The sequence below is a fragment of the Lepidochelys kempii genome, chromosome 14, assembly GCF_965140265.1.
Source record: "Lepidochelys kempii isolate rLepKem1 chromosome 14, rLepKem1.hap2, whole genome shotgun sequence".
Classification (NCBI taxonomy): domain Eukaryota; kingdom Metazoa; phylum Chordata; order Testudines; family Cheloniidae; genus Lepidochelys; species Lepidochelys kempii.
Genome location: NC_133269.1, coordinates 6,696,040 through 6,711,237, shown reverse-complemented (window position 1 = coordinate 6,711,237; position 15,198 = coordinate 6,696,040). Strand labels below are relative to the sequence as shown.

The 15,198-nt window shown below is 43.3% G+C and overlaps 1 protein-coding gene across 7 annotated transcripts in view; it reads left to right on the top strand.

The window, feature by feature from the left end:
- The first annotated feature begins 242 nt into the window (after window positions 1-242).
- AMZ2 (archaelysin family metallopeptidase 2) overlaps window positions 243-15,198 on the top strand; it is a 31,562-nt gene continuing 16,606 nt past the window's right edge. The window contains exons 1-4 of one of the 7 annotated variants that reach the window (XM_073311688.1): window positions 248-420; window positions 2,884-3,166; window positions 4,488-4,661; window positions 6,649-6,780. In XM_073311688.1, the coding sequence (XP_073167789.1) occupies window positions 2,884-3,166; window positions 4,488-4,661; window positions 6,649-6,780 (589 nt within the window). In that variant the 5' untranslated portion in view covers window positions 248-420. Of the gene's footprint in view, window positions 495-2,883; window positions 3,167-4,487; window positions 4,662-6,648; window positions 6,781-15,198 lie in introns of all 7 variants that reach the window. The other 6 variants (XM_073311687.1, XM_073311686.1, XM_073311689.1 and 3 more) reach the window with 6 other exon arrangements.

Below are 15,198 nucleotides of genomic sequence, written 5' to 3'. Positions count from 1 at the left end.
GGGGGTCAGGGAGATGTGGGGGCCCCATGGGGATGCAGGGGGAGCTGCTGGGGGGGTAGGGGTGTTATGGGGAGGGGGCGTGGCACTGTGGGGGTCAGGGAGATGTGGGGGCCCCATGGGGATGCGGGGGGGATGAGGGGATGCTGGGAGGGTGGGGTGTTATGGGGGAGGGGGCGTGGCACTGTGGGGGTCAGGGAGATGTGAGGGCCCCATAGGGATCCGGGGGGGGGGGGGGGGGCAGCTCCGAAGAAGAGCTCCGGCCGCTCTCCCCCGGCAGCCGCTCTGACCGCCCCCGACTTCTGACGCGTTAGGGGCCTGACTGGCGGCGCGCCGGCCGGCCGGCTGGGGCGGGAACCGCCCTCCCGACTGCGGCGTCGCTGGGAGAGCGGGCAGGGCCGCACCCCGCCTCCGGGCGCTAGGGTAGGAGGGTAAGGCCGCGACCAGGCCCGGCAGCTGGGCGGGGCGGTGTGGGGCCGGGCCGGGCCGGGGGTGAGGTGAGTGGGACCTGCAGAATGCTGGGAGGGGGTGTTGGGAGGGTTGTGGGGGGCAGGGGGTACAGGGAGGGTTGTGGGGGGCAGGGGGTGCTCTGTGGGGCGGGGGGTGTTGGGAGGGTTGTGGGGGTGCTGTGCGGGGCAGGAGGTGTTGGGAGGGTTGTGGGGGGCGCTGTGGGGGGCAGGGGGTGCTCTGTGGGGCGGGGGGTGTTGGGAGGGTTGTGGGGGGCGCTGTGGGGGGCAGGGGGTACAGAGAGGGTTGTGGGGGGCAGGGGGTGCTCTGTGGGGCGGGGGGTATTGGGAGGGTTGTGGGGGGTTCTGTGGGGGGGCGGGGGGTGTTGGGAGGGTTGTGGGGGGCGCTGTGGGGGGCAGGGGGTACAGAGAGGGTTGTGGGGGGCAGGGGGGTGCTCTGTGGGGCGGGGGGTGTTGGGAGGGTTGTGGGGGGTTCTGTGGGGGCGTTGGGAAGGTTCTGGCGCAGGGGGTGCTGTGGAGGTAAGGGAATGCTGGGAGGGGAGCGAGGGGGATGCTGGCAGTGTTGTGGGGTGCTGTGGGGGCCGGTGGGATGCTGGGAGAGGTGTGGGAGCCATGCTGTGGGGGCAAGGGGCAATCCTGGGAGGGGTGTGTGGTTGGGGGATGCTGGGAGGGTGTGGGGGCCACTGTGCGGGGCGAGGGGTTGCCAACCTTGGTTGGACATATTCCTGGAGGTTTCATTAGATGACCTAACCTTTAATTCCTGGAGATTCCAGCAAAAAGAACAGGAGTAATTGGGGCACCTTAATGACAGGTTTCAGAGTAACAGAGTACTCTGTTACAGAGTAACAGCCGTGTTAGTCTGTATTCCCAAAAAGAAAAGGAGTACTTGGGGCACCTTAGAGACTAACCAATTTATTTGAGCATGAGCTTTTGTGAGCTACAGCTCACTTCATCGGATGCATCAAGTGAGCTGTAGCTCACGAAAGCTTATGCTCAAATAAATTTGTTAGTCTCTAAGGTGCCCCAAGTCCTCCTTTTCTTTTTGCAGATACAGACTAACACAGCTGCTACTTTGAAACCTGGAGATTCCAGGACAATCCCAGAGGGTTGGCAACCCTAACTAGGGGGGATGCTGGGACGGGTGTGGGAGGAGTGCTGGGACTGATGTGTGGGACATGTAATGTGAGTTATGCACAATGTGTGGCTGTGGTGGAATGTAATGGGATCTGTGTGGGGAAGTAATTGGGGTTGCTGTGGGGTGTGTGGTTATGGGATTAGGGATATGTGTTTGGGGGTGTGAGGTGGATTCTGCACTAACCCCATGCACCCTGGCGTGTGTAGGGATAAGGGGTTGAATTTCAGTGTCCCCCTTTGAGGTCTGAACAACACAGATAAAAAAGTTGTCCCCCTTCTCTGCATCTGTTACTTTTCTTTTTCTCATTTAAAAAACGGCAATGAGTACAATCAAAAGTGTGTTTAAATAAAATACACATATATGTCTATATTGTGTTCTACTCTTAATTTTTGAGTCTACTTTATATTTCCTAATGCACCTTGCAGTGCAGGCACAATTGTTATCAAAGCCATCTTAATACTTTGCAGTCAAGCATTCAGACCCAGAGTCCCCTAATCACAGATGAAGATACAAGAGATGAGATAGCAAGATACTATCCTAAGTGGTGGATGATTAACAGAAGTGTCCTTGGGGGCGGGGAAATTGGCATCCATTTGTATTATACTGATAAGTGCTTCACCCACAGCATAATGATGAATTGGTTGTGGGGGTTTTTGTCACAATGCTTTTCGTTCAGCCAGTCATTGATAGCATTGCCTAAACTTACAGAAGAAACAGCTTCCTGGTCTTGATTCTCCTACATCAGCGTAAACCTATTGAAGTCAGCTGAGGGAGTTACATTGTTTTTTACATTGGAGCAAGTGAGATCAGAATCAGTTCTAAAGATCTTGTTGCAGTGAGAGCCACTAGACTGATCTAAAAAGAAAAGGAGGACTTGTATAGTAGCAAGAGGGATTTTTTAAAGCAGAGAATGAAGTGAGGGAATGACATAATACATAGAACTAGACTGGGAGTTGTGAGTTCGCAGCAAAACTTTCCCATGCTGGTCCCGTCCTGCTCCCCTCCAAAAAGCAGAAGCTGCTTGTGTGTATGGGGGCTGGGTATGGAAATGGTAGGGAAAAGAGGAAGCTAAATGGCCTGTGCCTGAACAATCCTGGCTGGTTAGCTAGCAGCAGGCTGCGGAAAACAGCTTGTTAGCTTACCAGCTCCTCAGAAAAGGAATGAGAGGCTGGGGGTCATCAGGTGGTGGTCAAGGAAGGAAGGAGGCTCTTTATAATACATGCTAGGTATGAAACCTGGATTTTATAAATGCTTTTGGTCTTTTCTCTCTTTCCCTTTGGTCAGATGAAGATAATTAAACATTCTGAGCAGGTCCTGAAGACAGCATTGATCTCCAAGAACACGCAACTTGTGAAGCTGTATGAGAATCTTGAGTCAAGTGAGAAGTGTTTGCTGAATGAAGCATTTCAGCCAAACAGTGTTCTCTTCAGACCCATCACTCTGCATTCGGAGTCAGACTGGATCTCCTCACACCCTGAGCCCACCCAGGACTTTGAACAGTTTTATAACGATCCTTGCAGAAGCAGACTGACATCTCAGAAAAATGCCATTTATGTACAGCCCATTGGTAATGTCTAACTGTGATCGCAGAACCAAACCATCTGTCTTTAATATGCCTGTCCCATTAAATTTGAACTAATTAGGTTATATGTTCCAATTTTCAAATAAAAAGACTTCATAATAGATCTCAGACAAAGTGGTCTAGTGGTTAGAGCAGTCAGGACGCCTGGGTTTTATTCCTGATTCAGACATTCAGCTATGGTGTTATGGAAAGATCCTGCAAGCACTTATGGATGAGCTTAACTTTACTTATCCAAGTAGTCCTATTAGAGTCCATGGAACTGCTCATGTGAGTAGAGGTTAAAGTTATCCATAATTACTTGTAGGATTAGGTCCTTCTGTGCCTCAGTTTACCCATATTTAAAATGGTGAATACTTAATTAAGCATTACTGGAGTATTGTGAAGCTTAATCAGTATTTACAATGTGCTTTGATTCCTTTGGATGAAAGGTGCTATAGAAATGCAAATTACTGTTAATATGTTTTTTCTGTAGTGCGGTGCACAGAGATGTTTTTGAGGATCACAGTAAATAATATAGATTGATTTTAAGTCTATTTCCTGGTAGCTTTCACAGTTTTTGATTAACTTGTGTAGAAAATTGTGTTTTAAGAAAAACAGGAACAGTCATAATCTTGGGAAAAGAAACCCATTGAAGGTAAAAACAAACCAACAAACAAATACAGTATGCTAAACCTCAGTCCTTCAGTTTCCCTACTCCATCCATATTTGATCAGCTGTTTATGGGAGTTGCCATTACTCTTGAAGCTGAAATTTTAATTACAGTTATGAGTAATGGATTCACTATTGCAGTCTACAGCACTGACGTCAGTTTCTGTGTTGCCTCTTGTGGGTAGCATTGTACTGTTTGGCTGTTATTAATATCATGTATCACAGCACTTGACAGTGATAAACAATGCCCTTATTTAAAAAACAAACAAACCTCCCACTTCATTACTGTACAATAATTGTCCCGAACATTGCTTTATCATTGTTATGAGATATAGTATCTTGGAGTATTGCAGTAGAATAACTTTGTCACTTTGTTTTTGGGCTAAGGGAATAGAAGTTAATAAAATAAAGAGAGGCATTCTTGGATTTGCATGGAAATGGTGAAAGGTTACAATTGTGTTTGTGCCGTGTTCTATAATAATAATGCTTATATTTTCTTTTGATACTTGGGCTAAATGTGATGTTCATTAACAGACCTGAAATAAGAGGGAATATTAAAGTTATCATTCTTTTGGGGGATTTTTAAAAAATATGAGTTGATTGAATGAACTGCCATACCAGGTTTATAACCTGATGTTATTTTGGACTGCTTATATAGGTTCGTTTGGGGACACTAAAGTTAGTACGGAGGATTATATGAAATGGTTGAAGGATTATTGTGAAGCCTTTTACTATGGCCTATCTGTAAAAATCCTGGAGCCGATTCCTGTTTCACACACAGGTTGTGGTTTTCGAGTGAATGAGTACACATGCAATCTACAGATTCATGCAGGTATGTAGGGAGGAGAAGAACAGCATCAAGTTTGGAATCGCCTCATTGCTAAAAGATTGGAATAATAAAGAAATGAACACTGAGTTTCTTGAAACTCTAAGCCAGGGGTGTTGTGAGGATAAATACATTAAAGATTGTGTGGTGTTCAGCTACTACAGTGGGGGATTGTATCAGTGCTATAGGCAGACAGAGAGAAGGATGGATAACTTCAGATTCTTTGTTAGCAGCTCACCAGAATCTCCAGTCATGTGACTTACAGTGTAGTGGAGAAGTGTGGTTTAGTTCTTTGAGCATAAGTCTAGGACTCAGTAAAGCGAGATCCTAATCTCAGCTCTGGTTTCAGACCTGATTCTGCAACCTTTATTCATGTGAGAAGTTCCGTTGCTATCAGTGGGATTATTCGTTCAAATAAGGGCATCCGAATCAGGCCTCAAAAAAGCAGCTGAGTCATTCTGCTATATCGATATAACACATGCCTGGTAGCGCATTCAGGCTTGATCACTTAGTTCCCTAACTAACCAAATGGTCAGCTAGCCAAGTAGTTTTGTCTTGAACAATAGTTATTTAAAACTAACACAAATGTATTGTATGAGTCTAAAGATCAAATAGATGTCCAGCTAGTTTAGGCTGAGCTACATTTTCTTTGGATATTGCTATGAAATCACTCGATGATTACTTATTCTGTTCATTCCTTCTGAAGCACCTGGCATTGGCCACTGTCGGAAGACAGGATACTGGGCTAGACAGACCTTTGATCTGACCAGTAGGGCCGATCTTACGTTTCTAACACTATCTTTTTTTACCCTTAGAATGTCGGTCATGGTAGTGATTTTTGTGATGTGACTACTAGAAACTTTGCTGAGACCACCAACTGTCCCTCTGACTTTTAGGACTTTTAACCTGCAATAGATTCAAGCATCTACCTTTATTAAGCAGCCTGACCACTCTTGTAAAACAATAATTCACTGCACTGAATAGAAAAATATTATCTACCCTAAGGGCTTGTCTAGGCTTATTGCTTTGCCAAAGCTCATTATGGAAAGTTCAGTGCCCTTTAGCAGGGTCCACATGGCAACTTAGTGGACAGCAAGCTAGGGCTAGTCTATACTCGCAAAGCCAGTGTCTTGTTCACTGGCAAAGTTCAGTGCTCGTGGGAGCTCTCCCAGCGCTCTAAAAAAACCACCTTCACAAAGGGTGTAGCTACCAGGGCTGGGAGTGTGGCTACTAGCGCTGGTGCACTGTCTACATTGGTGCTTTTTTTGCACCCCTGAGCAAGAAAGTTACAGCACTGTAAATTGCGAGTGTAAACAAGCCTCTAGTGTGCTGTAGCTTTCTGTGCACTAATACAGTGTGTTGACAAGCCCCAATTTATCCTGAGACCAATCCTGCAAGCAGAACTTCCAATGGAAATTGGTGTATGGAGGGTTTAGAGGGTCTGACCTCATGTTAGCAGCATTAGTGGCTCCAGATTGGTAATGTGGCTGGACACCTACGTCGCATAATCCAGTGGCTCTTAAGCTTTTTGGACTACTGTATCTCTTTCAGGAGTCTGATTTGTCTTGTGTACCCCCAAGTTACATCTCACTTAAAAACTACTTGCTTACAAAATCAGACCTAAAAATTCAAAAGTGGCACAGCACACTATTACTGAAAAATTGCTTACTTTCTTATTTTTTCCATATAGTTATAAAATAAATCAATCGGAATATAAATATTGTACTTACATTTCAGTGTATAGTATATAGAGCAGTACAAATAAGTCATTGTCAATATGAAATTTTAGTTTGTACTGACTTCACTACTGCATTTTATGTAGCCTGTTGTAAAACTAGGCAAATATCTAGATGGGTTGATGTATCCCCTGCAACACCTCTGAGTACCTCCCTGGTTGAGAACCACTGGTGTAATCTTCTGACTGCTTTCACAGCTTTCTTCTGTGGTGACTCATGCTTCTGTTGAAGGGAGTTGTTTTCTGTTGTTTATGCAGGGGACCTCTTGAAATACCTAAAGAAGAAAAAGCCAAAAGAAGATGCTTTCTGTATTGTTGGGATAACAATGATAGATCTTTATCCAAGGGAGTCCTGGAATTTTGTCTTTGGACAAGCCTCTTTGACAGAAGGTATTCAATTTTATGTCAGGAGTATATCAGTGGAGAAAACTAAAATGACTCCAAAATGCTAGGAATCAATTTACTATGAAAATAAATCAAATTAAAATGTGCATAAAATATGATAAATATGGGATAAATATGAATTGAATTGATGTATAATTTATGGGTATATAATTTTAAAAATAGTATGTGATATTGTTCAAACTCATACAGTTCAAAATCACTACATTCAAAAGACAGTCAAAAAGTAAGAAACATTTTTGATCCACTGTTAAAAGAAAAATCCCTAAAACTTTGTTCATAACTTTAAATATGTTTCCCTTTCTATACTGAATTTCGTTGGATAAGTTCGCAGCCCTAAAGGGGATTTTTTGGTTGACACAGTTGGGTTGGTGTTGGTTTCTGTTTGTTTGTTTTTAGAGAGTTACAGAAGTACCAAAGAAATTGAATTTACATATTCAAGATGTCATTTTTCATACTCTGGAAACAGTGCATTTTTCTTTTTCAAATAAAATCTTATGCAAATAAAGAAGGCTTTGCTGCCCAAAGAACTGAAACCTAGCTCAGAACATGTCAATGTCTGTCCAAATCACCTATATTTTTTTTTTATTTCTTACTGCCACACGCAGAGGGTGGGCTGAAAAAGAACAGCCAAAAATAGTGAGTTGCTGCTACAAAGACTCAGGACCTTCTGTGACACTAAGACCCCTTGGCAACGGTCCTCTGTTCTTTGCAGACAACTCTCACCTCAAACTCAGTACACCAAACATGTTGTACAGGATATTTATCCATAAAGAGAAACATGTAAGGTATCTATAGAAGACTCATAACTAGTCAAGATTCATGATCATTGTGAGATGTATGTATGGGATGGATATATATATATAAAATGAGAGAGAATGCTTTATGACTTGCAGTAAAAATTAGTCACTGGGGTAATGCCTATTCTAGGATGAGGGAGTTGTCACCCCTTGCTGTTTAGCTGAGGATGCAATGCAAGGCTGAGTTTAGCTTTGTGCAATAGTAAGACTTTGAATGGGAAACCATCAGAGGCAACTGCAAACAATCGAAACCACTTGAAGGTAAAAAAAGGGACTTTACAACAAGACAGGGGTTTGCCCTGCCTCTGAATAGAAACAAAAGTTTGGTTTCAGTATAACAGGAGGAAAAACCCTCTAGATCCATTCACTAAGGAAGTTCTTAGGAAGTGAGCCATAGCTCATGAAAGCTTATGCTCAAATAAATTTGTTAGTCTCTAAGGTGCCACAAGTACTCCTTTTCTTTTTGCGAATACAGACTAACACGGCTGCTACTCTGAAACTTGTGGAATGGGGGTGTTTTCATGCATGTTTGGATGATGGTTCTTGCTAAACCAGACAGCTCTGCAACAGACTGAACTTTGGGTGAAAACCCATAGGTGCCGACTCTGTGGGTGCTCCAGGGCTGGAGCACTGACAGGGAAATATTAGTGGGTGCTCTGCACCTACCGGCAGCCAAGCTTCTCTTCCCACCCCGCCTAACCTCCTCCTCCCCTTAGCACACCGCGTCCCCGCTCCTCCGCCTACCTCCCAGCGCTTGCCCCGGCCAAACAGCTGTAGCAAGCTCTGGGAGGGATGGGGGAGGAGCGGGCACGTGGTGCGCTCAGGGGAGGAGGTGGGGAAGAAGCGGGGCCAGGGTGGGGATTTGAGGAAAGGGTTGAAATGGGGGCAGGGCATGGGTGGAGTCAGGGTTGGGCCAGGGGCAGAGGGGGGTCGAGCACCCACTGGCGCCAGAAGAAGTCGACACCTATGGAAAAACCTACTTTATTTGGTAGGAAAGGTATTTATTAATAAATATAGACCCAAGTTCACATTTTGTGATTCTGTTTTGCATTGTAATCGTATGTTTCCACTGCTCTCTCTTGTTTCTAGTTAAATCTATTCTTTCTTCTAATAAAACAATATTAAGTTTATTTCAGTACTCACAAGGGCTCTGTGGTTTACAGGAGTGGTGGTTTAAGATAAAACTGGAATACACTGCTCCTTTGAAAGCAGAGGATCTGGGATTTCTGTGAGTTGCCACTGTCGCAGGGGAATGATCCAAAGGGACTTGGGGATTGGGGTGTATCTACTGTTCACCTGCAAGGTGAAGTTAGGGCTGGCATAGACCAGAGGAGAGTGCTTGAGTGGCTGAAAGGCTGATAGTGTTAGGGAGATGACGTCCAGCCAGGCACTGGCAGGACTTCCTCACACTGGAGGTAGGGGATAACAGGGTGACTCCCAGTCTTGAGTACACTAAGAACTATCACACACTTTACCTAACAGGCTAAGATATGGGCGATGTCTTTCACTAGGTATACTGGAAATAAGAAAGACTTTAACAGGTTAGTCACTCAGCAGATGTAATGTTGTGTACATTTTTATGTTGTGTACAATTTTAAATGAAAATAACTTAAAACCTTGCAGTGTTATGATCTAGTCTTCCTTGTACTCCTAAATCTCCCGATCACATAAAATCAGAATTTGGGGTTCCCAAGGAGTACTAATTTAGTCTCTATCTTGTGGTTTTCTGTTGCAAGAAAAACAAATGATTGTTAATGTGCATTTTTTTTAAAATGCATAAAGTCATAACATTTAGACTGTTTGGTACTGAGTCTGGTGTCACATCACTGTAAATTAGGAGTCAGTACATCAAGGGCAATGAAGTGACTCCTACATTAGTGAAAGGAAGCTCAGGCCCTCTCTGTTGTGTTCGCATATTTGCAGCATGAGTTCACTTCAGGTACCACAACAGCCTTTAGTCTATGATACTCAAAATCTACACCTCAAAATATTGCTCTTTGTCTTTTTCACCATAAAATAGAATGCCTGTGCTATTCAAAGCAAAAATATTAAACATTTTCTCAGCTATTCCAAAAACATGTATGCTTGAAAAATCTGATCTGGCCAGTGACTGGGTAAAATGGTTTGCTTAATGGCAGGGCTTAGTGGGCATGTATATTTTAACTGCAAGGCTTAGTTGGCATGAAGAGCAATCTTGCCATGGGCCCAATGCTATACTCAGTTATAATTGAACAGCTGCATTGATTTCATTGGGGATTGCTGGACGTAAGTTCAAGTAGATTTTGGGCAGACATCTGTCCAAAGCACAGTATAACTAGCTCTGTCTGTTTCTCCAGAGTCTGATTATTTAGGGATTAATAACAAGAATTTTAGTTATAAGCTGGGGACACATCAATTAGAAGTAACGGAGGAGGAGAAGGACCTTGGAGTATTGGTTGATCATAGGATGACTATGAGCCGCCAATGTGATATGGCCATGAAAAAAGCTAATGCGGTCTTGGGATGCATCAGGAGAGGTATTTCAAATAGGGATAAGGAGGTTTTAATACCGTTATACAAGGCACTGGTGAGACCTCACCTGGAATACTGTGTGCAGTTCTGGTCTCCCATGTTTAAGAAGGATGAATTCCAACTGGAACAGGTACAGAGAAGGGCTACTAGGATGATCCGAGGAATGGAAAACTTGTCTTATGAAAGGAGACTCAAGGAGCTTGGCTTGTTTAGCCTAACTAAAAGAAGGTTGAGGGGAGATATGATTGCTCTCTATAAATATATCAGAGGGATAAATACCAGAGAGGGAGAGGAATTATTTAAGCTCAGTACCAATGTGGATACAAGAACAAATGGATATAAACTGGCCGCCAGGAAATTTAGACTAGAAATTAGACAAAGGTTTCTAACCATCAGAGGAGTGAAGTTTTGGAACAGTCTTCCAAGGGAAGCAGTGGGGACAAAAGATCTATCTGGCTTTAAGATTAAACTCGATAAGTTTATGGAGGAGATGGTATGATGGGATAACATGGTTTTGGTAATTAAATATTCATGGTAAATAGGCCCAATGGCCTGTGATGGGATATTAGATGGGGTGGGATCTGAGTTACCCAGGAAAGAATTTTCTGTAGTATCTGGCTGATGAATCTTGCCCGTATGCTCAGGGTTTAGCTGATCGCCATATTTGGGGTCGGGAAGGAATTTTCCTCCAGGGCAGATTGGAAGAGGCCCTGGAGGTTTTTCGCCTTCCTCTGTAGCATGGGGCACAGGTCACTTGCTGGAGGATTCTCTGCTCCTTGAAGTCTTTAAACCACGATTTGAGGACTTCAATAGCACAGACATAGGAAAGGTTTATTGCAGGAGTGGTGGGTGAAATTCTGTGTCCTGCGTTGCTCAGGAGGTCGGACTAGATGATCATAATGGTCCCTTCTGACCTAAATATCTATGAATCTATGATTACTAGCAATCAAATCTAGTTTGCATAGGTGCTTCTGATTTAACTCATTCTTCAATTACCAGCTTATGGGCCTGATTCAGCAAGCCCTCTGTTTGCCAAACTCCCATAGAAATCAGTTTTCAGAGTAGCAGCCGTGTTAGTCTGTATTCGCAAAAGGAAAAGGAGTACTAGTGACACCTTAGAGACTAACCAATTTATTTGAGCATAAGCTTTCGTGAGCTACAGCATCCAATGAAGTGAGCTGTAGCTCACGAAAGCTCATGCTCAAATAAATTGGTTAGTCTCTACGGTGCCACTAGTACTCCTTTTCTTTTTATAGAAATCAGTGGAATTGCCTTTATTTACACGTGTGGTGAATCTGGAATTTTTATATATGTTGATTCTTCCTTTTATAATTGAGATTCTTTTCAAACAGTATTTTGTTAAATAAGTTAGAATCTATTGACTTATCATGTTCACCTGAGAAAAGGTTCATAGTTAGGATTTTGGCCCCATTATGTATATTTTTAATTTAAACAGTATTTTTCCATTTCAGTGTTCTTTTTTCATTTTTATTTCCCCTATATTGGCCAGGTGACTCCAGAAATGAAGAATCTAAATTATCTATGTATCACCTGTGAAAAAACCTGGCACAGGCTCCAAGTCAGCAAGGCACTTAAGCATGTGACTAAGTTTGTGAGTAGCCTTGTGGACTTGAATTAGACTTCTCACACATTTAAAGTTAGCCCCATAGTTAAGTACATTCCTGAACTAGGCAATACAGCTTAGGGCCCAAATCTGGGAGGTTTTGAAATGTGCTCATTTGCCACTGACATCAGTCTCAGGATTGGTCCTAATATGGCTATGACCAACAACTTGGGAAAACCAAATGTTAGTCAAAATATAAAACAACTCCAAACCAAAAATAAAACAAAATGAGCAAATGGAATAAGACAAAAATAAAACAGGACCAAAACAATGACCCAAATTCTAAACTAAATGCAGGGACCACGCACATAGGCCCAGTGCACAAGCTCATCCACTGATATCCAGAGCTGCCTTGAAAGGATGTGTTTCCCAGTGCTACTAGAGTCCTAACTTCAGAACTGCCTGCCTGCCACAAAATATGCCTTCAGAGTGCATTTTTATTAGGTGGAGATGACCTCTGAACCCAAAATGAGACAAGTATCAAGAACTAGATCTCTTTAGTTGAAATAGAAACATCAACTTGGTTTATTAAACTTGAGTTGCCTGGAACAGCCCCATCTACCCTTTTAGGTAACTTTTTAAATACCATTTTTATGATATTTTGTAATAGTGCAGTTTTAACACTGAAAAATTAAGCCATCAGTCAGAATCTCTGCATTAAAGTTGAAAGCTCAGCCTTAACTCTATCCCCTGCTCTTGTGCATTATAAAGTATGGTCCAATCTTGGGAGATGCTGAGAGATTCTGCAGCCAGTGGGAGATGGAGGTGCTCAGGGTCAAGATTGTACATTGTTTGAGGCAAGGCCTATGTCTTCTGATTGATACTGCAAGGCACCTCCCATACTTTTGGAGGCTGTAAAAGACTAATACAATCTATAATACATCCTGGAAGAGGTCTTTTTTTTTTTTTTATTAAATGTCAAAATGTCTGCACTGATTTTAATAAAACTTTATACACACACAGCCGCAAAATACCCCTGAGCTTCAACAAAGCCTGTAGAATTTCAGCCTAAAAGAAATTAATTTAAGAAAATAATTATTAATTGAAAAGGAGTGATTAGAATGGAAGTTGGAATTCCACCTGCACCATAGTGTGTGCTGCGTATGCCAGCTATGTGCTTGCTTATGCTGGAATAGCATTTAACAATAGCAATCTGTATTCATGTAGCTGTGCTTCAGAAAGGGCAGAGATTCTAAAAAGGAAATTGCACTCATTCTATTCAGTGGCTAAGCATAGAGGGTGGGATCCATGAAGGGACTTAGGCATTAAAACACGACACAGCACCTCACTTCTGGCACCTAGAAAATCCAAGAATATCCCTGCCATCCACCAAGCTGAGTGAGGTACCTAAGCTTCCTATTCAACAACTGGGTAATTAAAATGAATAGATTGGGGAGGCAAAAATCTGTCTAAACCTGATGAAAATATAATAAAAAAAAGAAAAAAGAAAAATAAGTTTTGTTCTCTCAGTCTTTCATGAGCAATTTAAACAGATTAACATAATGTGAGGATCAAGCATGTGGCTTCTGGCTTTGTAGTTGGTTGTTTTGTTTTTTAATTGCATGGCAGTATGGATCATTGTGTTTGGTTTCTGTGACACAGACCACATATTCAACGGTGGTCCATATATTTGTGACAACATTTGTTTGTGTTTGGTGTCCACTCAGATGAATGGTGAATGCGAAGCGAATGCTGTTTGTGCTCAAATTGCAAATTTTTCCATGGCCGAACAGTGGGTTCAAAGATAAAGATTTGGGGCTTGATTTCCCCATTGCTAAGTGTCCCTTTGGCAGTGGTGTAACTCCATTCATCTAGTTTCAGAAGAGTTATGCCAGCTTTAAAACTGGAGTAATGCAATGGTGACTCAAGCCTGTGGCTGAGACCCTTCAGAAAATTCAACTAATTGAGCATAAACTCCTGTGCCAAAGAAGACCATATGCAATTGCTGAAATTAACTAAGAAATAGTGGTAACTCTCCATATTATCTCTCTGACATTAAGTAGACAGAAAATGTCCTATTGTGCACCTTTGTTCATAATCCTGGTTTAGGAGAGAAGTCTGTAATCCCTTATTATACAGTAAATCACCTGATACCATTCCAAATTTGCAAACTCTAAATTTAAAATCTGAGTGAAGTTTGAGACGTGTAAAATAATCTGTTGGAGTCTTTAACACTTTATTTGAAATTTGTGGAGAATATTAATGTTGTAAAAACAATATTTTACATGCAGCACCAGGGGCTTTTTGACTAACTGCATGTGTTCTTTGGATGAACTTTAGTTGTTTACATGGTGTTTTATGCTGATACAATATGTGTATTTATTGCTAATGTGTGAAGTCTCATAATTAAGGCGAAGTTTTTGTCACGGATATTTTTAGTAAAAGTCAGGGACCGGTCATGGGCAAAAGAGAAAAATTCACAGAAGCCGTGACTTGTCTCTGACTTTTACTAAATATATCCATGACAAAATGGGGATCTGCGGGTCCCCACGCTGCCTGAAGTGGGGCAGCTGCGTAGGGGCTAGGAGCTGCTTGCAGCAGCTGGGGGCTGCCGGGTACCCCTGCCCCCCGCAGCTCTGGGGATCCCCCGCTGCCTGTGGGGGCTGGAAGCTACAGGGTACCCCATCACCTGCAGCTCCAGGGACCCGTGGTGGCCGGGAGCTTGGGGTTTCCCCGCTGCCCATGGTGGCCAGGAGTTTGGGGGTTCCATCAGCAGCTCCAAGGGCCCCCGCCGCCTGCGGCGGTTGGGAGCTCAGGGGTTCCCCCGCTGTGGCTGGGAGATCTGGGGGTTCCCCTGCGGCAGCCAGGAGCTGTGAGATACCCTGCGCCTGTGGTGGGTTGGAGCTCCAGGGGCCGCCAGAGCTGGCAGAGGTACCCCACAGCTCCCTGCCCCCACGGGCGATGGGGTACCCTGCAGTTCCCAACCACCATAGGCTGGAGTCATGAAGTTCGCTGAAAGTCAGGATTCCGTGACCTCTGTGACTAAACTGTAACCTGACTCTTAATTGCTGTTGTGCAGATTTTCAATTAGATAAAATGTACTGGGAAAATGTTGAAGTACCCATATTCAAAACCTATCTTATGATGACATCATGCACAAGTTTTGGAGACTCTCTCACCATTTGTAGAATTACCACTTGAGTTCATTTCTGCAGGGCTCCTGCACTATAGAATTAAGCATTACTTCACTGTGGTAGTGAACTTTTACCCTGAAAAACTTTAGGTGTCCAGTGAGTTTAGGCACTTACAAAGTTTGATGGGAATTTTGTGGATTGCAGGGGAGCCAAAAGTATGTCTTAGGTGCCTAAGTACTGTTGTGAATCCCACTCCAAGTTCTCAAGCTACGTTTAATGTCTGGCAGTCTTCATTTTTTGTCTGTAAACTTAAACATGATGGTGAAATTCCTCAGAGGTGCTGAATAACTGTAACACCTGCTGACTTTATTGGGTAGTGTAGATGACTGGTACCTAT